The sequence below is a fragment of the Acinonyx jubatus genome, chromosome D1 (genome assembly GCF_027475565.1).
Source record: "Acinonyx jubatus isolate Ajub_Pintada_27869175 chromosome D1, VMU_Ajub_asm_v1.0, whole genome shotgun sequence".
NCBI classification, from domain to species: domain Eukaryota; kingdom Metazoa; phylum Chordata; class Mammalia; order Carnivora; family Felidae; genus Acinonyx; species Acinonyx jubatus.
This window is the reverse complement of record NC_069390.1, coordinates 3,419,622-3,440,370: the sequence shown is the minus strand read 5'-3', so window position 1 is coordinate 3,440,370 and position 20,749 is coordinate 3,419,622. Positions and strand designations below refer to the sequence as shown.

The 20,749-nt window shown below is 63.0% G+C and overlaps 1 protein-coding gene across 16 annotated transcripts in view; it reads left to right on the top strand.

Moving 5' to 3' along the window:
- The window catches only part of ANO1 (anoctamin 1), a 157,607-nt gene that overhangs the window by 125,960 nt on the left and 10,898 nt on the right, over positions 1 to 20,749 (top strand). For 5 of the 16 annotated variants that reach the window (XR_008290220.1, XM_053202797.1, XM_053202801.1 and 2 more), the window contains 10 exons: positions 859 to 953; positions 3,390 to 3,461; positions 5,433 to 5,510; positions 6,512 to 6,586; positions 8,992 to 9,193; positions 9,322 to 9,433; positions 11,635 to 11,692; positions 13,772 to 13,872; positions 14,588 to 14,733; positions 17,372 to 17,524. Coding sequence is in view for 15 of the 16 variants with exons in the window: in XM_053202797.1 (XP_053058772.1) it covers positions 859 to 953; positions 3,390 to 3,461; positions 5,433 to 5,510; positions 6,512 to 6,586; positions 8,992 to 9,193; positions 9,322 to 9,433; positions 11,635 to 11,692; positions 13,772 to 13,872; positions 14,588 to 14,733; positions 17,372 to 17,524 (1,092 nt within the window). In the remaining variant the exon portion in view is untranslated. The other 11 variants (XM_027045050.2, XM_027045052.2, XM_053202796.1 and 8 more) reach the window with 7 other exon arrangements.

Genomic DNA, 20,749 nt, shown 5'->3' with positions numbered 1-20,749 from the left:
TCATCAGCCATGAGATCATGACCTGAGCCAAAGTCAGACATTTGAGCCATCCAGGCACCCCCCGGGGGTTTAAATAAGGTCACTACTTCCTGTGACAGGTCTCAAGACAGTGCCGGGCACCCGCGAGCTCAGAGCTCGGATTGACGTGATGACCGCCCTTATCATCCCTCCAGCCCTCAGCCTCCGCTGACTGTCGTTCGGGGAGGAGGGTCGTTGATAATAGATGATTCTCCACTGTTGTGCGCTAAGAGCCATTCATTCATTCACTGAGCGCCATTCCGCGGAAGGGCCCCCGTCCCGGGATAGGGATCATATGGAAGGTGGTGTGGACACCGTGAGCAAGAGAGGTCCCAAGAAGAGTTGGGTTTTCTCTGACACTGAGGGGGATGATCAGGGGCTTCCTGGAGGAGGCAGCGTTTGAACTGTGTCTAGTCTGTTGGGATTACAGCTAAGAGTGCAGCTCAGCAGTCAGAGTGTCTATGCGGCCGTGAAGCTGGAGTGAGTGACCTTGGCCCACGCTGCACCCTTTGTGACCTCAAGACACCCACCTGTGACCCGGGGTCCTCAGGATTGACAGAGCAGGATGTTAGGAGCACAGGCTCTGGGACCAGCCTGCCTGGCCCCTCCCTGGCTGGCTGAGTAACCTTGGCTGGGACTTGATTTCCTGTGCCTCGGTTTTTCCATCTGTAAAATGGGAGAGTGGGCGTCCCTGTCCTGTGGGGTCTGAGGGAAGGCAGAACAGGTGAACTCGCGTGAAGGTCTCGGTCCAGAATGTCGTCACCCTCGCTGGCCAGATGGTGCAGGGGACGAGAGTGCCCTTGTGTCGTCGATGACTCTGCCTTCCCTCCCTGCCTGCAGCCGCCACCTTCATGGAGCACTGGAAGCGGAAACAGATGCGGCTCAATTACCGCTGGGACCTCACCGGCTTCGAGGAAGAGGAGGTGAGCGGGTTTGTCCCTGCGATCCCCACGCCCCACCCCTGCCCCCAGCCGGTCACCTCCTGGGGACTCACAGGGCAGCCTGAGATCGCGGGGTCTGGTCGAGTCTGTGATCTCGAAGCTCCCGTGGATGTGCCCAGGCTCCCCGCACTGACCCCGTCACGTCTGGGGCGGCCTGGAGGGTCTGGGAGGGCCGGCCATCCTCTTTGCCTGCAGTCAGGCCTGGCTGGGGAGACCCCTGCCCCAAAGCCCCTGGCCACTGCCCCGCCCCGGATCAGTAGCTCCGGCCAGAATTCCCTGGGGGCGGTGGAGGGACTAAAGAGGAAAGCGGCCCCCACACACAGCTGCAGCACAGGACGGAGCTTCATCGTGTGGCCCCACGACCACGACTTCCTTTTATGAAACACATTCTTGTTTTTTAGTTTTTATGGGTTTTGTTGATGTTATTTTATTTTATTTTATTTTATTTTATTTTATTTTATTTTGAGAGAGAGTGCAAGCAGGGGAGGGGCAGGGAGAGGGGAGACACAGAATCAGAAGCAGGCTCCAGGCTCTGAGCCATCAGCACAGAGCCCGATGCGGGGCTCGAACCCGTGAACCACGAGATCTTGACTGAGCGGAGGTCGGACGCTCAACCGACTGAGCCCCGCGGGCGCCCCTATGTTATTTTATCTTTAAAGTAAACTCTGCCCGCGGCATGGGGCTCGAACTCACGACCCCAAGTTCAAGAGTCACATGCTCTTCTGACTGAGGCAACCAGGCGGCCCTACGTGCTTTTTCTTTTTTTTAAAGAAGCCTCTCCTGCACTTTCACTGTGACGGGGAAATCCCTTCCACTGATTTTGTTAACATCCCTCTTGTGTTTTTCCACGCACCGCGCTCCCTCCTGGGACTGAAGGGCCCGCCGCTGGTCAGCCGGGGGGGCCGGTGCCACCCCTGTGCTGCCTGTGCCGTCGGTAGGCAAGGGGGTGACAGAACCACAGAGGCTTGGAGAGACGAGATCGCCCCCTCGGGCCGGGCTACTGGGTCCTGTCCCGATGCAGCACCACCCTCACCCTGTGACCTGGGCGAGTCTCTGTGCCTCAGTGTCCTCGCCTCTCAAATACAGATTGAGGAATGGTCCTCACTCAGTGGGGTTTGAGGGGATCTTGAAGGGTCAGCAGATCTGGAGCAGGGCCCAGCCGCGGGAAAGGCCCCAGAACCGGGCCCCCAGCTAGCCACCACCAGCGGGCAGTTCTTTAGGGGTGCTGCCCCACATGGAATCCAGCACGCTGCCCCCACGGCCCGGCCATCCACCTGGACATCCGCCGGGCAAGCTGCCTTCCTTGTAACTTTCTATAGAAATACTCGAGTAGCACAGAAAGCAGTCTTCTTCTTCTTTAAGAAGATTTAGAATGACGTGCCTGTGGTTGAAGGAGAGTGGGGTCCGGGGTGAGGGGACCTTTGTTCTACCCCTCGGGGACGTTGGACACGGGTCCCCAGCCCAAATGAGTTCCCTGGAGTGAGCCTCCCGCCCCCCACAGCTGGCCGGGAGCAGGTCACTGGTGGGAAGGCAGTTCCTCTGTGGGGGTCTGAGCCCCGGGCCGGCAGCCAGCACAGTTGGCTGGCCCGCATGCCCTTACCCCCGGTCTCCGACATCCGGCCCTTGGGGGCCCCCAAAACCCCACGAGCTGCAGGAGCCACCCGGGCGGCCACGGCTACGGCCGGTCCCACCCCCATGCCCGCCTCGCCCTCTGTGCGTACCTGCCTCCTTCCTAGTTCTTGAGAAAACGATCTCGAGAGGACGCAGCCTATCTTTAAAACACAGCACAAAGTAACGCGATCTTTTTGTCTTTGTTTTTACGTCCTGGTGCCCCGAAGGAGGCCGTCAAGGTTTGGATTTTTTGTCACTCCACTGTCTGCCCGTGGCCTGTCTTCCTGGGAGAGGGACCTTCTCGCACACTGACGCGTCTGTGCTGCCCAGCTCCCGGCTTCCACCGTGGGCAGGGGTCTCTGCTTCCTCCCCCTCCTCTGGGCCTCTCTTAACCCTCGTTCTTCCTTCCAGCACCCCCTTCGCTGACCTGCTCTGGGCTCGCCTGAGGCCCGGCGCCTCTCGTCTGCCCGCACTCGCTGATGCTCACTGCCGTCTCTTCCGACCCCCACGGCTCCTGCCAGAACCATCTCGGGGGCCAGTTCGTGGCTGGGTGCTCGCAACGGGAACGTGGCGGGGGGGGGGGGGGTGCTGGGCGGGCCGCAGCCTCGCACACACGACCTGCCTCCCGGACGCGGATGCCAGGGGGCCGGGGTTCCCAGCGAGGGGGAGAGTCCTGGGTGGGCACAGGGCAGCAGCCAGCTACGAACTGCCCCCACGGGGCGCCCGAGGCCAAGGGCTGAGTTTGTCTTGCGGGCTCGTGCCGAGGCGCTCAAACTCACAGTTAACGAGGCCCCGCGTGGATTTGGTTTTCTTCCACAGGACCATCCCAGAGCCGAATACGAAGCCAGAGTTTTGGAGAAGTCACTTAGGAAAGAATCCAAAAGCAAAGAGGTACGGCGGCCGCTGCCCAGGTGGCTTTCCTAGTAATAAAACACTGTGCGCCCGTCGGCGGTGGAGACCAGGGCCCAGACCCCAGACAGGGGCCAGAGAGTAAATATCTTAGGCTCTGCAGACCTCGGTCACGACCACTCAGTTCTTCTGTTTGTAGGTGAATCGCAGCCATAGACAAGAGGTAGACAAGTGAGCCAGTGAAACCTCATCTGTAAAAACAAGCAAGGGGCCAGGTTTGGCCTACAGGCCGAAGTTTTCCGAACTCTGCTGTGGGTCCCCCTCCTTGATCTATCCTAGGGGCGTCTCAGACCTCAGCCAACACGTCCACGCCAGGAGCCAGGGAGCCGTGGAGCTTTTTCACAGGATGCTTTACATTCAGTATGTGCAGCCCTTGTGTTCCGTGTTCCAGGAAGGGGTTGCCCAGCCAGCACCCTTGAGCACACGGCCAATTCCCTGTTTCCCCCCCAGACGTGGGGGCGAGAGAGAAATGCTCCACACTGGTCTCAAGATGACGACCTGTTGATAATCAGGGGCTTTGCTTCTCCCCAAACCTCTCATTCAAATGGGCTGTCTCGTGTTTGCGGACTGATTTCTGGCCCACCTCTAGAGGCGCGTGGCTGTTTTCTTAGGAAGGTGTTTTACGTGCCCTGGAACAAGCCCGGAGGGCAGGGCGCTGGCCCCCCTCAGCCTCCGCCTGCGGCTGGGGAGGTTTGTGTCTGTCCTTGAAGGGTGGGAGAGAGACGCTCCCTGAGCCCCGCGGTCCACACTCACACCCCCCAGCCTCTGGGGCTGCTGAGGCGGACCCCTGGGTTTATCTTCCTACTGAGGCACGCGGACGGGGTTTGCTCGCTCCGAGCGGCCAGAGGTGGCAGTTGGCACGGTCCCCTCTGGGGGATAAAGTGAGCGCACCAGAACCCTGGTCTCAGGCCACAGCTCCCGGAACGTGGCAGAAATCCGGCTTAGTCCCGCTGCGCCCAGGAAGGGGGTGCGTGCTCTTGGGGTTTGAGTGGGACTCCAGTCTGCAAATAGCCACACGGGCGTGAGTCGTCACCCCAAATGAGGTCATTGTTTCAGTTAAATCAAAACGAATGCACATCCCCGTGCACGCTGCGTCTGGAGCAGGTGCCCAGCAGCTTTGATCAGCCCCGTCAGGCTCTCTCGACCTCATTTCCCTCTCCTAAAGGGAGAGGCCTGGACACCGCTGTCCAGGAAGCCCCGCAGACCTCACTGTGGGCCGCCAAGACCCGTGTTCCGTGCAGCATCCCCAACCCCCAGCCTGTGTCGGATGTGCGGCCCCCGAGACAGTCCACCCCGTGGCTTCACGGTGGCACCTCTTAGCAATAGGCTCTGTGGCACCCGTGACATCCATTGAGGTCGCGGGACTCAACCAAGCCCCAACAGCGGATCTGGGCAGCCGTGCCAGGGGCGCCTCCCGGACCCTGTCACTCCGCCTCTTGGCTGTGATCGTGAGAACAGCAAAGGTACCTGGTTCCTTCACGCAGGGCTCTGATGGCGACCCCAGGGCCCGTATGCTCCTGGCAGGCACACCCCGGATTTTCTCCTCGGTTTCCTTGGGCCCCTAGCGGCTACTTTATGGTTGTAATTGTTCCCCAGCTCTGGCACCAGATTCAGTTACCAGAGAAAAAGAGACCCACCCCTTACTTGGCCTATGAACTTGCACTTCTGGGCGTGGCTTCCTTCGCCGCCGTAAACCGCTCAGAGTAACCTGTCTTTGCATGCTGCGCGCCGTGGAGATGACAGTGGCCACGTCCCCAGCGGGCGCTTCAGAGCCTTGCCAGCCTTTCCCCGCTGAGGCCATCGCGAAAGCCCGGTCTCCCGTTCCCCGACCTTTGCTGCCATATCTTATTGGTTGCAAACGCTCAGAACCCGAATCGGCCTGGCCCCCGCGGCCTCCGAGCCTCGTCATGCTTCACCCCACGGTGCTCTCTTGTTCCCTCCACCCGCCCCCAGAAGCGCCGGCATATTCCAGAGGAGTCAACAAACAAATGGAAGCAGAGGGTTAAGACAGCCATGGCGGGGGTGAAATTGGTACTTTTCTGTTTCGGGGGCAACGCGAGTCTTGACTTGTTTGCCGACGACCAAAGTCCGTTGTGTGTTTCCTCCACGAAGTCTGTTGTGTTCTTTTCTTTAACACTCACGTTCACGCCTCTTTGCCTTCCTTCCACACCCGTCGAGCCGTGCCCATGTGTGTTGAGATGTCACTGCATGGCTCCAGTGGGTCTGCGTGGGGGGGGGGGAGGGGCGGGGGGCGGGGAGGGGGCTCCGGCCTTGCCTGGAGCTCGTGAGTCCTGCTTGTCACGGCTGCCTGCCAGCGGTTGTCGCGTTTCCATTAACACGCATGCCACCCGGCCCCGGAGCGCACAGCGTCCCGTGCGGCGCCCTCGCCAGCGTCGTCTGACCTGATACGTGTGTGTCCCCGTCCAGAAACCTGCCCCCGTTCTCGGAACCTCGTGGGTTGGTGACCAGCTGCTGCTACTCACGGACCCGCCAGACGGGGCCGTCCCTGAGCCAGGGAGCCTTGGGGCCACGAGTCGCCGCGGTTTGCCATTGCTAGGCGGCAACAAGCGTTTTTACCTTGGAATGCTAGTTGCCTGTTTCGGCTTGCCCCGCAGAGGGAAAAATAACTCTTATGGTCTGGGTGGCAGAGGGCAAGACCTCTTAGATCTTCTCGCCTTCCACGGGAGACTTTGGCCGCAGACGCAGGCTGCTTCTCCCAGACGTGGGCCTAAGCGCCTCCTTTAGAAAGGTGTTTGGGTCTGTTACGCCCTGGACGCAGACGAACCACGTTTTTAAACGCTATTTTTTCTGTCACATGACATCGTCTGATAGGTGGTAAGACCCCAGGCCCCTCCTTGGACGCTAGGCGTCTGCTTTCACGCATCACCCGCAAGCTTTTTTTTTTTTTTTCAAAGGTGTTCTGAGTATTTCTGTCTGTCCAAGTCGTTCACCCATGCCCCACCGCGCGCGCACAGACTTCTCTCCTCCGCGACGGTTCCCACCAGGTGACCCAACATTGTTTCCTGTTGTAGACAGACAAGGTGAAGCTGACCTGGAGAGATCGGTTCCCAGCCTACGTCACCAACTTGGTCTCCATTGTCTTCATGGTAAGTTCCGGAAGGCTGAGGCGGGAGAGGTCAAGGAGGCCCACGGGGAGAGGTGTGTGCTCGCCCAGACCAGAGCCGGCTATCAACGTGACATTTGCTCTCGTCCCAGGGTGCAGGGTGGGGGGAGGCCCCGAATGATGGGAGGGGACCAGGATTCCGCAGAGACCCCAGGGGACCCACGGGCCCCAGGGTACACGGTCCCCGGCACACGGCTTTCGCTCCCAGAGTGACACGTTTACGCCATTAGTCGTTCAAACCTAAAATTTTACCCATGTGGAGACAAAACTGGGTGGCGTTTTTTGGGGTTTTTTTTTTTAAGAAAATCATGAAATAAATAATGCACAGCCAGAACAAGAATCAGAACAGTGCTGTTGAAGCAGCTACGTCTTGGCCAGAGCCCTCCCGCCTCCCAGGCAGCCACCTCGCCAAGGGTCTGTCACTCCAGGCTCATCAACGCTGCTGATTTAAATCAGCCAACACCCTGGCTCTCTTTGGGGGTTTTCACCCCACATGAGTTGGGTCTCATCCCTGGAAGGCCTCAGCCCCCTGCTAGCTGCTCTTTGATCCTCCCCGAGAGGTCAGGGCCACCTGCGGGCACTGTAAAAAGGACTGGCCCCTTGCCCAGCTTTACATTAGAGTCTCACACGGCCCCCAGCCCTGTGGGCTGATACCCAGGGGCCTGGGGTCGGCCGCTGTGGACCGGACCGGTGCTGAGTGCGTATCCAGCGGCCTGAGGGCCTTGTGGGGCGTCTCTCACTGAGTCCTGGAAACCTGCCTGGCCTGATACCTCCCCCTCCTGCTGATGAGGACACAGGCCACGGGGCTCATCCCTCCCCCCAGGCCACCAGGCAGGAGGTGGTAGGCCCAGGTGCCACTCAGGCATCCTGCCTCCGGAGCCCCCCTGCTCTGTGTGAACCCAACTGGAGGTGGGGAACGTGCCTTTGTCCCTCATGGATGAATCAGCCACGGCTCTGTCCCCCGCCCAGGAGCTTCATTCACCGAGCACACGCTGGTTGAGTGCGCCCCCACGTTCCTGGTCCCGGGAAGGCCAGTGTGAACACGCCGGCTAGACCCCCGTGGCCCTTTTGACCCAGAGGGGGGATCGCCCGTGGGCAGTGAGACCGTTGTGGGGGCGCACAGCCCCTTGGCGGGGAGAGGGGGACACCCTCCCCACTGAGTCATCCTGCGGGCCAGCCGCCCTGTCCCCACCTCCACGTGCTGCCTGGGGCCGTCTCTGGGGCCAGGGTGGTGCCCTCCCCTGGGTGGGGCCCTTTGGCAGGAGAGAGGGAGTTTCCGAGGAAAGCCCTCATTCCCGGGGCTGGCCGGGGAACTCAGTCAGGGTGTGGCGTGGGCTGCAGAAGCTTCCTGAGCGGGGCGTGGTCACCACCGGGCACCCACAGATGTGTGCAGAGTGAAGTTTAAAATAGGAGCTTTCCTAGATTTCTGATGGCTGCAGCCTTGCTCAGGGGGGTGGGGGGGGAAGCCACAAGTTTTCCAGGCTGTGACCTGAGACACAGAGGACAGCCCCACGCCTCTGCAGCACGGTCCCAGTCCCGGGAGCCATGAGGGACCAGCCTAACAGGGCAGGGCCTGCCCTCCCCACCCTTAACGGGAAGAAGTGACACGGGTCACACAGAAGGGAACGGAAAAAGCACAGAGCCTGGCCCACAGGTGGAGTTGGGCTCGGTCCACAGCCGGGCTCAGCCACCCTCATTCTCAGTGCGTCCTTGGGGTGGGGGGATCCTCAGTGCGTCCCTGGGGTGGGGGGGATCCTCAGTGTGTCCTTGGGGTCGGGGTGGGGGAGCTGCCTGTGTCCTCCTGCCAGTGCAGGACAGCTTGAGAGTAAAGATGGAATCATCCGTGGGGAGTTAGGGCCTCTGAGGAAAAGGAAGAGGAACCCAGAGCTCCACACGGACTAAAGTCACCATCCCAGCCAGCGCACCCCCCCCCGCGCCCCCGCCTCGGTTACCGAACGCCTCCTGCTCAGGGCCACGCTGTGGGCAGAACCTCCCCACCCAAGTCAGCCTGGCTCGCACACACCAGGCCAGCCCCCGGGGTTCCAACCACCCTGTGCCCTGTTGGGGTCCGTGGGTGGGGAAGGAGGCACGGTGCCCCACGGCAGGTGGCAGAGAGACCCCGTGAATGTCAGGCTGGGTGGACTCACCTGGTGAATCCCGGCTCGAGCTGGGTGACCTGGCCTGCTTACCTAGCCTCTCCGAACTCAGTGCCTTTTTTCAGAAAACAGAAACCAGTCCCTCGTTCATCTGTCCGTGAAGATTTGCCAGCCTAGAGCCCTGGCATTGAGAGGGTGACAGGAGCCCATGTCTGTGTCGAACCTGAATTGCTGTAGGCTTGGGGCTGGAGCTAGGCGTGTGGGGGTCTGACGGGACCTCCTCCCCCCGCAGATTGCCGTGACTTTCGCCATCGTCCTGGGAGTCATCATCTACAGGATCTCCACCGCAGCCGCCTTAGCCATGAACTCCTCCCCGTCCGTGCGGTCCAACATCCGGGTCACGGTCACGGCCACCGCGGTCATCATCAACCTGGTGGTCATCATCCTCCTGGACGAGGTCTACGGCTGCATAGCCAGGTGGCTCACCAAGATTGGTGAGTGCGCGCCCCAGGCGACCGTGGCCGCCTTCCCGCTGTGGGGCCTTGGGCTGGCCCCTCACCCTCTCTGGGCTTCACTCACGTGACATGGGAATACGTGGTCACGTGCATCTCACCCCTTCTAGAAGTCCCAAAGACAGAGAAGAGCTTCGAGGAGAGGCTGATCTTCAAGGCTTTCCTGCTGAAGTTCGTGAATTCCTACACCCCCATCTTTTACGTGGCTTTCTTCAAAGGCAGGTAGGGACTTCAGTTACTGAAACTCACGGTCTCTCCCAACACGGTCCTCCCGGTGCAGGAGAGACTCTCCTCCCCATCTCCCTGCAGGCCGGAGGCCAAGGCCCAGGGCAGAGCGGTCAGTGTGGTTCTCACTGCCACCGAGCCCATGGAGAGGCCTGGCTTCTACAGGGGTGCCAGACAGCAAGGACCCCGGGAAGCAGGAGGGACCCCGGGCAGGAGGGACCCCAGACAGCAGGGACCCGGGGCAGGAGGGACCCCAGACGGGAGGGACCCCAGAAACCAGGGACCCCGGGCAGGAGGGACCCCAGACACCAGGGACCCCGGGCAGGAGGGACCCCAGACAGGAGGGACCCTGGGCTGGAGGGACCCAGACAGCAGGGACCCGGGGCAGGAGGGACCCCAGGCAGGAGGGACCCTGGGCTGGAGGGACCCAGACAGCAGGGACCCGGGGCAGGAGGGACCCCAGGCAGGAGGGACCCTAGACAGGAGGGACCCAGGGCAGGAGGGACCCCAGACGGGAGGAACCCCAGACAGCAGGGACCATGGGAAGCAGGGATTCTGGGCAGCAGCGATCCCAGACAGGAGGGACCCCAGGCAGCAGGGACCCCAGACAGTAGGGACCCTGGGCAGGAGGGACCCAGACAGCAGGGACCCGGGGCAGGAGGGACCCCAGGGCAGGAGGGACCCCAGACGGGAGGAACCCCAGACAGCAGGGACCATGGGAAGCAGGGACCCCGGGCAGCAGCGATCCCAGACAGGAGGGACCCCAGATAGTAGGGACCCCAGGCAGCAGGGACCCCAGACACCAGGGACCCCGGGCAGGAGGGACCCCAGACAGGAGGGACCCCAGGCAGCAGGGACCCCAGGCAGCAGGGACCTGGGGCAGGAGGGACTCCAGACAGGAGGGACCCCAGACACCAGGGACCCCAGGCAGGAGGGACCCCAGACAGGAGGGACCCCAGACAGTAGGGACCCTGGGCTGGAGGGGCCCAGACAGCAGGGACCCGGGGCAGGAAGGACCCCAGGCAGGAGGGACCCCAGACGGGAGGAACCCCAGACAGCAGGGACCATGGGAAGCAGGGACCCCGGGTAGCAGCGATCCCAGACAGGAGGGACCCTGGGCAGGAGGGACCCAGACAGCAGGGACCCGGGGCAGGAGGGACCCCAGGGCAGGAGGGACCCCAGACGGGAGGAACCCCAGGCAGCAGGGACCATGGGAAGCAGGGACCCCGGGCAGCAGCGATCCCAGACAGGAGGGACCCCAGGCAGCAGGGACCCCAGACACCAGGGACCCCGGGCAGGAGGGACCCCGGGCAGCAGGGACCCCAGGCAGCAGGGACCCTGGGCAGGAGGGACCCCAGGTGGGAGGGACCCCAGACACCAGGGACCCCGGGCAGGAGGGACCCCAGACAGGAGGGACCCCGGGCAGCAGGGACCCCGGGCAGCAGGGACCCCGGAACCAGGGACGTCGGGCAGCGGCGACCCTCGACAACAGGAGCCCAGGCAGCAGAGCCCTGGGCAGTGAGCTGCAGATGCCTTCACAGGGGGCGGGGTAGCTGGAGAGGGTAGGCGAAGGGCACTCGTGGCCCGCTTGCTGTTCCAGCTAGTGGTGTGGCGAAGCCTGTGCCCGGAGCCTCCGAGCCACCCTGGGCTCGGAGGGGCTTGTGGCCCACCCCCAAGACTACCCAGCACCCCTCCCGCCAGGAGCTAGCGGGTGTGATCCCAGAACTCCTCCAAAGTCTTCTTCCTCAGCATCGTGTGATTCAGTGGCCACCGTCCCATGCCAGAGCCCAGCCAAGGGGTCCAGGCTCCCCTGAGATCATGCGTGACAGCGGGGCAGGACCTGAGAGGTCCCCGCCCCGAACGTCCTGCAGGAGGTCGAGAAGCTGCCTCAGGGACCTCCCCTCCCCCACCTGACTTGACCGTGGCAGGTGGAACGGTCTGCCCTCCAGCTGCTTCGCCTCAGTTCCCCACCCCCACCCTGCTGCCCGGGGCCGGAGTGGGGGGCCCTCCCTCTCGGTTTCCCTCTGAAGTTCCGTCTCGTCTCATCCCCGTGGGTTTGGGAGTAATACACAGCACGGCAGTCCTGGCTCAGCCTGGGGGTGTGCTCGGGGCGGGGGGGGGGGGGGGGTGGGCTCCAGCCCCTTCCGCGGGGTCTCCCCGCGCTGCCCCTCCTCTCCCACTGCCCCCCCTCGTTGCAGGTTTGTTGGCCGCCCGGGTGACTACGTGTACATTTTCCGTTCTTTCCGGATGGAGGAGGTAACTGACCCCGTGTTCTTGTCTGCTTCCCCGGTTGTGTCCCCACGGCAGACTCGGCAGAAGCAGATGTTGTCAAGGAGCGTTTCCTTCCTTCTTGGGGGAGTCCTTTTCTGCTGTCCGGCTGCTGGGGTGGGGTTTTGATCTCACTTGGTGTGTCCATGTAGGATTACCCCCAAAGGAGAAACCAAAGAACAATGCCAGTTGTATTTTCCCCCCTTTTCTAGCATCTAGAATGTTTTTGTCTCTGGTTAGAATGGATTCGTGGGGGAGAAACAGAACTGAGCTTCATTGTTTGACTTTAACATAGAAAGGCCCACCTCTCTCCCCTAAATCTGTGCTGGTGGCCTTTGGCTTTTGCTTGGCCGATCCAGCCACCGTGGGTCTGGTTAGTGCACCTGCCACTCAGTTGGCTCCTGCAGCCCCGTCAGACCAAGCCGGGGCCCCAGGGCCACCCGTGGCTCAGGCCTCGGGAACAGTCAGCCAGTTTAATGCCCAGGATAATTCAGCTTATTGGAAAACAAGGGATAGGTCTTCTGATAAAGACCCTGTGAAACACGGTAGAGAGCATGGGGGTGGGCTTCGGGTACAGGGTGATCTGGCTGCCCAGGGCACAGCCTAGAGGTTCAGCCCCCTGAGTGCCAGCCCCTGAACATCCCAAGACGTGGGCCTCACCCGCAGCAACATGTTTGCAAAAGGACCGTGAAGCGATCTCCCCTCCTATGACTCGTTCTTTACGTAAACGATACCCCGCCAAATTCTTTAATAGTCGCAGGAATTGGAGAAATGCCTTTGTAAAATGAATAGAGCAAAGGACATCATTTTTTAAATGAAATTGTGGCTCTCCAACATAAATTCTGTGGTAACAGTGTAAAAAATGTTGTCCTGGGCTTATAGAGGGGTCAGCTCTGCCCCAGAGGGCCGCCCAGTGTCCCGTGAGCTCTCTTCACTTGGACAAGTGAAGCTTCTGGTCCGTCACCTGCCAGCCCATCACCCAGCCTAAGGCGGTTGGTGCAGGCCCAGCAAGGACAGGGGACAGGGACGTTAGACCTCAGAGGGGTGGCCAGCTGCCTCACCACGTGGCTTCCCAACTACACAGGCCCCGGCCTGCCGCGGCCACACGGGGACTGTAGATGGACAGTGGTTCATGGGACCAGGCCGCTGTAGCCAAAGACCACAGATCTGGTGGCCCCGAAACAACAGGAATGTATATTCTCTTACGGTTCTAGAGGCCAGAAGCCCAAAATCAAGGCGCCAACAGGGCTGTGCTCCCTTTGAAGGCTCAGGAGCGGGCTCTCCAGGCTTCTGTCCCGACATCCTCGGCTGGCCCTCCAATCTCTGTCTGTCTTCAGACAGTCTTCTGTGTATCTGTGTGTTTTCTCTTCTCACGAGGACACCAGTGACGGGATCAGGGCCCACCTACTACAGTGTGACCTCGTCTTAACTCGGTCACGTCTACAAAGACCCTTTTTCCAACTAAGGTCATACTCTGTGGTTCTGGGGGTTAGGATGCGGACATATCTCTGTGAAAGACACATTCAACCCACAACATGAGGGCTGACCTCCCCTCGCTGGGGGCTGTGGCCGTCTCTCCAGGATGGGCAGGGGAAGGGGGGCCTGATGCCCCTGCTGTCTGTCCCGCAGTGGGGGGGGGGGGGTCTGATGCACCTCTTCTCTGTCCCCCAGTGGGGGAGGGGCTAATGCACCTGCTGTCTGTCCTGCAGTTGGGGGGGGTCTGATGCACCTGCTGTCTGTCCCGCAGTGGGGGTGTGGGGGCCTGATGCACCTCCTCTCTGTCCCCCAGTGGGGGGGGTCTGATGCACCTCCTCTCTGTCCCCCAGTGGGGGAGGGGCTAACGCACCTGCTATCTGTCCCGCAGTGGGGTGGGAGTAGGGCTGATGTACCTGCTCTCTGTCCCCCAGTGGGGGAGGGGCTAATGCACCTGCTGTCTGTCACACAGTGGGGGGGGGGGGGGGGGCTGATGTACCTGCTCTCTGTCCCGCAGTGGGGGGGAGGGCTGATGCACCTCCTCTCTGTCCCCCAGTGGGGGAGGGGCTAACGCACCTGCTCTCTGTCCCGCAGTGTGCCCCAGGGGGCTGCCTGATGGAGCTCTGTATCCAGCTCAGCATCATCATGCTGGGCAAGCAGCTCATTCAAAACAACCTGTTTGAGATCGGCATCCCGTGAGTAGCGTGTGGCCTCGGGTCCGAGTAGAGCGGGGGGGCGGGGGATGGGGCCCTATGGGGCCCCGGGGGGGCTCTGGGGTGGTCTGAGTGAGTGACAGGTGGCGTGGGGTCTGGACCAGGATGGGGCACCAGGAACAGGGAGATGGGGAGGGCTGGCGGGGGGAGGCAGGGCAGAGCCACCCCGTGGGGGCCAGGGTGGGGTGGAGGCCGAGATGACCCCCTGCTCCCCAGCGGGCTGAGGATTCGGGGCGCTGACAGGCGCCCCCAGACACGCGAGCCGGCTCCCTGTGATCAGCAGGTGGACCCCCTGGAGGCTCTGTGTCCTTACCTCGTGCCCTTTGAGAGTCGCGCCCCGCTCCCTCTCCACGGCCGCCTGCCCTCTGGAATCAGGGACACTGGACGCTTTTCAGTGACCCACGCCCCGCCCCCACCGCGCTGTCCCCTGACACCTGCCGGGCCCTTCCTGGGGCTTCAGGTGGCCGTGTGCCCTCCCTGCACCCGTTGCCCTCTGTCAAAAACCAAGCGAGGACACTCGACCCCTGCCTCTGGGGCGAGGGCAGGGGAAATCCCGGACGGAGAGGCGCTCCCAGCGCGTTAGGGCTTAAAACGCACCCGACTCCGAGAATTAGAAACGCAACTCGCAGGGGACGGGCCCCGGCGCCCCGAGCCATCTTCCCAGACACCTGGCCGCAGTGACGCCGTGTCCCCTCAGGAAGATGAAGAAGTTCATCCGCTACCTGAGGCTCAGGCGCCAGAGCCCCCCCGACCACGACGAGTACGGGAAGAAGAGGCAGCGCTACGAGGCGGATTACACGCTGGAGCCTTTCGCCGGCCTCACCCCAGAGTACATGGAGATGAGTGAGTGGGGGCGGGGCGCCTGGGGTGGGGGGTGGGGGCTCCCGCAGCCCCGTGCACCAGACAGGCCCCCGGGGGGCTCAGCGGCTTGAGCGTGCGACCCTTGATCTCGGGCCGGGTCGTGACCCCCCGGCTCGTGAGCCGAGTCCCGCGTGGGGCGGCGCAGAGCCTGCCTGGGATTTCCTCTCCTGCTCTGCCCTGCCCCTCCTCGCGCTCTCTCTCAAGATAAAGAAGTAAACTGGAAAATAAAAGGAGATGGCGCAGGGGCGGAACCATGTCACCAAGCAGCCGTGTCTCTGGACGGGAGGCTACTCAGAGGTGGCACAGCACTCTGAGCGGGGCCAGAGAGAGAAGTGGGGAAAGGGCGGGTGCAGCCTGCACGGCCACCTGGAGCCCCTCGGCCCCACCTCCCCCCTCCATTCCCGCCAGACCGGCCCCCTTGCCGTTACCCAAACACTCATGCCTGCCACGGGGCCTTTGCACTAGCCGTGCCCTGCCTCCCTAATACCTGCGTGACTTACTCTCTCCCTTCAGACCCCACCAGAGGGGTCTTCCTGACCACATGTTTAAAGGGGCAGCCCCTGCCCTGCCAGCTGTGACCCTGTGCCTCCTCCCCTGCTCTGACACCTGGCACCAGCCGGCCTCTCAAGTCCCCGTCGTGCCTTCGCCTCTATCCCCCGGCGGAGTGAGGGAAGTCCTGTGACAGCAGGACCCTTTTTTCTCTTCACGGCCGTACCCCCTACACCTCGAACGGATCCCGGCAGGCAGGGGTGACCCTCCTCCCGGACCCCAGGGCTGAGATGGTGGGCACTCGTACATGTGCGTTTGGAGAATAGACAAGCAAAGGTGGTCAGGGAGACCCCGGCGGAGGGGTCCCAGAGTGGAGGGCCCCTGGCCACCACGGACAGCACGTTTTAAATGCCGGCTCCGGGACCGGTCTGTGCAGGGTGGGACCTGGGACCTAGCCTTGGTAACAGATACCCGAACAAGGCAGCGTGGCCCCCTCGAGTGCCCCTCTCCTGCTAGCTCAGTGTCCTACCCAGCTCCCCTGACGATTTGTCAAGAAGCACCTCGCCGTTGACTCAGAAGGAAAAGCACGTTAAGACTTTGAAAACTGGAGACGGTGCCATGTTCAGATTCCGTTCTCTTTTCTCCTGCAACGAAATCCAAGATGAACCAGAGATGGTCGGGGGGCTCCCTCGCCCTCGTGGACCTCCATGGACCCCCATGGGTCTGCTCCCTCCCTGGCTGTCTAGTCTCAGCCCTGGGGTCCGGGAGGAGGGTCACCCCTGCCTGCCTGAGGCCAGCGGGAGACCAGGCAGCGAGAAAAGTGGCCCGTCACCGGCTGGGAGACAGGTGCCCCCCCCAGATTTGGATTCCTGGGGCGGCCGGAGGTTACGTCCTGCTTTCCTGTTGGGTACGGTAAGACCCTGGGCAGGCCCCTGCCCACCCGGGGAGCGGCCCACCCTGTGGCCCACGCCGTACCCGCCGCCAGTCTCCTCCTGGAGGACGGACCCCCCTGAACGCCTGTGGCACACAACGCCCGAGACCGGAAAGAAGGCGCCGCTGGGAGCCCAGCCCCAAGCCATCTCCGGCTCCCCTGCCCGCTTCGAGATCCACCAACAGGAGGCAGCACCTGGCGGGAGCGGGGACCCCACGGCCTCGGGCACCAGCAGCCCACACGGGGCCCACAGCCAAGCTCGTCTGAGGCCTCCATCACCTCTAGAGCCGCCTTCAGGCAAGGCCACGTCCATACAAGCGTCCCGCGGAGGCCCCCGGGCCCAGGGAGAAGCCAGCGGCCCGGCTCCCAGACGGAGGCTCCCCTGGGGCCCCCACCTGCGGCGCTAACAATGGCCACACTCAGCCTGCCGGGCACACGGTGACATTCTGCCGGCTTCCTTGTTTACCGCCTGGCAGCCAGGGCCCTTGGACATACTGTACAGTTCCTGAACCGGCCTCCCCCGTTCGGTTCCGTGCAGCAACCTTTACCTGACCTCTCCCCGGAGCCCGGCTCCGCGCTGGCCGCGGCGCCCGAGGGCGAAGCCCCACCGCCGGCTTGCTGACCGTGAGGGTGATGGGCAAGAGGAGGGACACGCGGCAGACCGTCCTGGACAGTGGGCCCCGCCGGCTCCCCGAGGCCCCATGGGAGGGGACGACGGGGCTCTGGGAGACCAGGGATGGTGGCGGGACCCCTGGCTGCTCAGGGCTGCCCTCGCCAGGCCCTTGTCAGCCCAGGCACGGCAAGGGCACCGAGGCTGGGCCTTCCTGCGCGCAGGGCCTTTTCCCCGTGATCTGTTAGGATGAGATGTTCGGTAAGCGAGTGCATACCCGTTATTCTGGGGTCAACACTGAGGGCCAGAGCAAAATGTGGAATCTTCCCTACAGCCCCATCCTAGCCCGGGGTCACCCAGGGTGGCAGTGGGTGTGTCCCCAGGGCCCTTCTTGTGTGGGTGCAGGGGCCACGTCAGAGGCAGGACGCGAGCCAGACCCAGCCCACGCGGTTCAGCTTGTGGCACGTGGGGCCGTGCATCCGGCCGTGGGGTCCCACTCTGGAGATCCGCCTTGGGGGCCGCCGCCACGGGGTCCCACTGTGGGGACCGAGGGGCACGGCAACGAGCTAATTGTCCTGCTCTCCTTGCAGTAATCCAGTTTGGCTTTGTCACCTTGTTCGTCGCGTCCTTCCCCCTGGCCCCACTGTTCGCGCTGCTGAATAACATCATCGAGATCCGCCTGGACGCCAAAAAGTTTGTCACCGAGCTCCGCAGGCCGGTGGCCGTCAGAGCCAAGGACATCGGTGAGTGACCCTCGGGAGCTGGCTCTCAGGGCACGCCGGGTTTGGGGAGGGAGTCCTGCTCCCCAGGAGCCTGACCCAGAGCCGGAGGAGTGGGGTCAGGCACGTGTCCCCCTGGGCTCCTTGCCGCGCCTGTGCTGGATGGAGACTCGGGGGCCGGGTGTGGGGGGCTCGAGACGTCGAGGCTCCTGCACGCCCCCGCCCCAGCCCCGGGCCTCCTGAGAGCGTCAGTGCCTCGGATGTGTGCGTGTCCCCGCAGCCTGCTGCACGAGGAGGTCCCCGAGGTGCACGTGCTCTCCCAGGCCCTCCGCACCACCCCTCTCCTGTCCGTGTGGCCCCCGGAGCACAGACAGAGCTAGACAGATGGGCAGTCTGCAGCGTGTCGTGTATTCAGTCAGCATTCACAAACAGGAAAGGGGAGGCAGGAAGGGGCCCCTCCCACTGACGCACGAAGGGCACTGCATGGCTTGCCTGTGGGGTCAGGGCCCACGGGGTGTTCACCCCAAGTCACTAAGGGTTCCTCATGGGGGCGCAGGAGAGAGGCTGAGGGTTTCGGGAGGCCGCGCTTGTGGGGATCGTGGGAACTGACCACAGTGTCACCCGTGAGGATGATTCTCTCCACGTGAGTCGACTTAACTAAACCAGGACCCCGTTTTCAAGGTGAAGGCAAGGAAGGTCCCACTGTATCTTGAAATGAGATGGAAAATCACAAAGATGTATCGAAGTCCCGTTTCACAGAACTTTAGTTAGAACGGCCCGTCTGTGCTCAGTGACAGAAGACACAAAGATTGAGTGGCCTGTTAGGCAAGTTGTCACTTTCCTGAGACCAGGGCGGGACGCCATCAGGGCAGATGTAATCTTGCTGAACCGTGGGGGCTTCTCCGGCACCTGGCCCTGGATCATCCTTGTGGGAAACGCCTGTCACCCATGTGGACGACTCAGACAGTGCCACGCTTTGAGGATGAACCTGGAGGGTTACGCCGGGTTTGGGGGAGGGGCCTTGACCATTTCCTGGGGCCTTCAGTGTCGGGTCCTCCGAGGAACCTCTCGTGGAAGCTTGGGGAAATCCTCAGTCCCATTTACCGGACGGGGAGACTGAGGCCAGGTAGTTAACAACGCTGAGCGGGAACCGGAGACGGGAAGCCTCCAGCGCCCCCCACCCCCGCCCCGGTCTCCCGTTCCTGTGCACGTCCGTGAGAAGAGGCTTTGCCTGGAAAAGCTTACGTTGCACACCAAAGTCCCCAAAAGGAAAGGGCCGCTTGCCAGGCGCTCCCTGGACAGCCCTTGGGAATTCTGGAGCCCTGTGGCCGTAAAGACAAGAGTGTGGCCTCCCCGACAAAGGCCTGATTCTCAGGCGCCCAAAGGCCCCGGGCAAGCCCACAGCGGGTGTGTGTTTGCTTTGGCCCCTTGGCCTGTCAGTGCTTCCCCTGCGGCCGCGTCCTGAAACTCGCCAACCCATCGGGCTGAGAGGGAGCGCCTGGGCCACCTCCCCTCCCTGCCCGCCGCCAGTGAGGCTGGGACGCCCGTCTTCATTCTTTTGCCCACGGCTCCCCTTTTCTCCCCGTTCTTACGGGTCAGCTGCTCACTTCCTGGTTCCTGTCTGCTTGGTTGGAGGCATAAGCTGCCGGGGTTTCACGGGGTGTTTATGGGCTCCTTCACCGTAACCTTTCCTCGAACAGGCCTCTGTGTTGCTCCTGTGATCCGTGTGCGCCCCGAGGGGACACGCGGCCCCAGGGGCCCCCACGGCCTGTGCCCAGGCGCCAGGGGCGGCTCCGAGGGGAGGCGCTGCGGGGACCCAGCTCCCTGCCAGGGGCATCCCGGCCCCACCTTCCCAGCCCTGACCTGTGACACCAGGCTCTTTGGAGCCTTCCTGGCGAACGGCCGAGGCCCGCGTTCAGCTCCTGGGCACCGCGTGTGGTCAGGCGAGACTGAACACCTGCCCGTCTCGTTCTCGGAAATGGGGTTTAGCGTCCCCTGGTGCGGCGGGGACACCTTGAAGACTGAGACCGCACCACCCGCCGAGATTCTCAAGGAGCCGGAAGGTTTTCGTCTCGTATCTGGAGCTCATTGGAGCATCGTGTGCTCTCTACAGCGTGTGGCCGAGTAGCTCAGAGGGACGGTCAAGACGCAGACAGAGACTGACCCTGCGGGCGGGGCTGGCGTCCTGGGTTTGCTCGTCTTGAACAAGACCCCGTGATTTCGGCACGGGGTCCCCCGGCAGATCTCGGGTCCGGACACACAGAGACATCCTGGGGCCCGTGGGCCGGGCTCCTCAACATTCCCATTGCCCAGGCTTGCCTCCTGTGGCCCGTTGGCCTGTCACCTGTCTCCTTTCCCCGCACTGCGCTCGGGCGGGTCCGCCTCCCCGGGGAGTGCCAGGCTTACCCATGGCCCAGCGCCTCGTCTGCGAGGTCTCAAACCCAGAGCCCGCAGGGCCAGGCGGCCATGTGAAGGAGTGAACAGCAGGCCCAGAGGATGCTCTCGTGGCACAGAGCAGCGGGTACTCCCTTCGTCCATGACCCATCCTCCCGCTCAGCGGGGACTGGACTTGGGAGGCTTCCGTGGTGGCTCCGGCCTGCAGAGAACAGAACCACAGTGTGTGGCCCGGCCAGGAGGGGGCGCCCCCACAGCGATGGCGCCGTGCCAGCCCCCGCGGACCAGAGCGGGGCGCTCTCTCTCTCTCTCTCAGGGGCTGCGGGTCCAGGTTTTTAAAAACACATCATCCTGCTTTGCAAGCACCAGTCAATGTTTTTTAAGTCGCATGTGAGCGAGCTCGACGAAACACCCCCGTGCCAGGATGTGAAGGGCTCTCCGCCCTCTTGCGGGCACTCGGCAAACGTGGACCCGGGAGCGCCGAGCCCCCAGGTGCCAGACAGCACGCTGGACGCCAGGAGAGACGCAGGGAGGAGCAGCTCGCGGCCCGCAGCCCGCCCGGGAGCCCGGAGTCTGCAGAAGGGTCTCCCAGCCCCGAGCAGCAGGCAGGAAGCACCGGCAGGTGACCTTGCGGGGACGCGTCACCCCTGCCAGGGCCGCGGCCCGCTCACCCCCATCCCCGCCGGCCCCCGTGAGGGGAGACAGGCAGGGTGTGTGCCCGCCCGTGCCGTTCCGGCGGGAAGGCGCCTTGAGAGCCTCCCCGGTCGTGGAGAAGGTCCGGTCCTGGCTCCCTCGGGTGCTGGAGCTGCTCACCGGAGGCGGGGAGGCCACCCTCGCTTCCCACGCGGCCTGGCG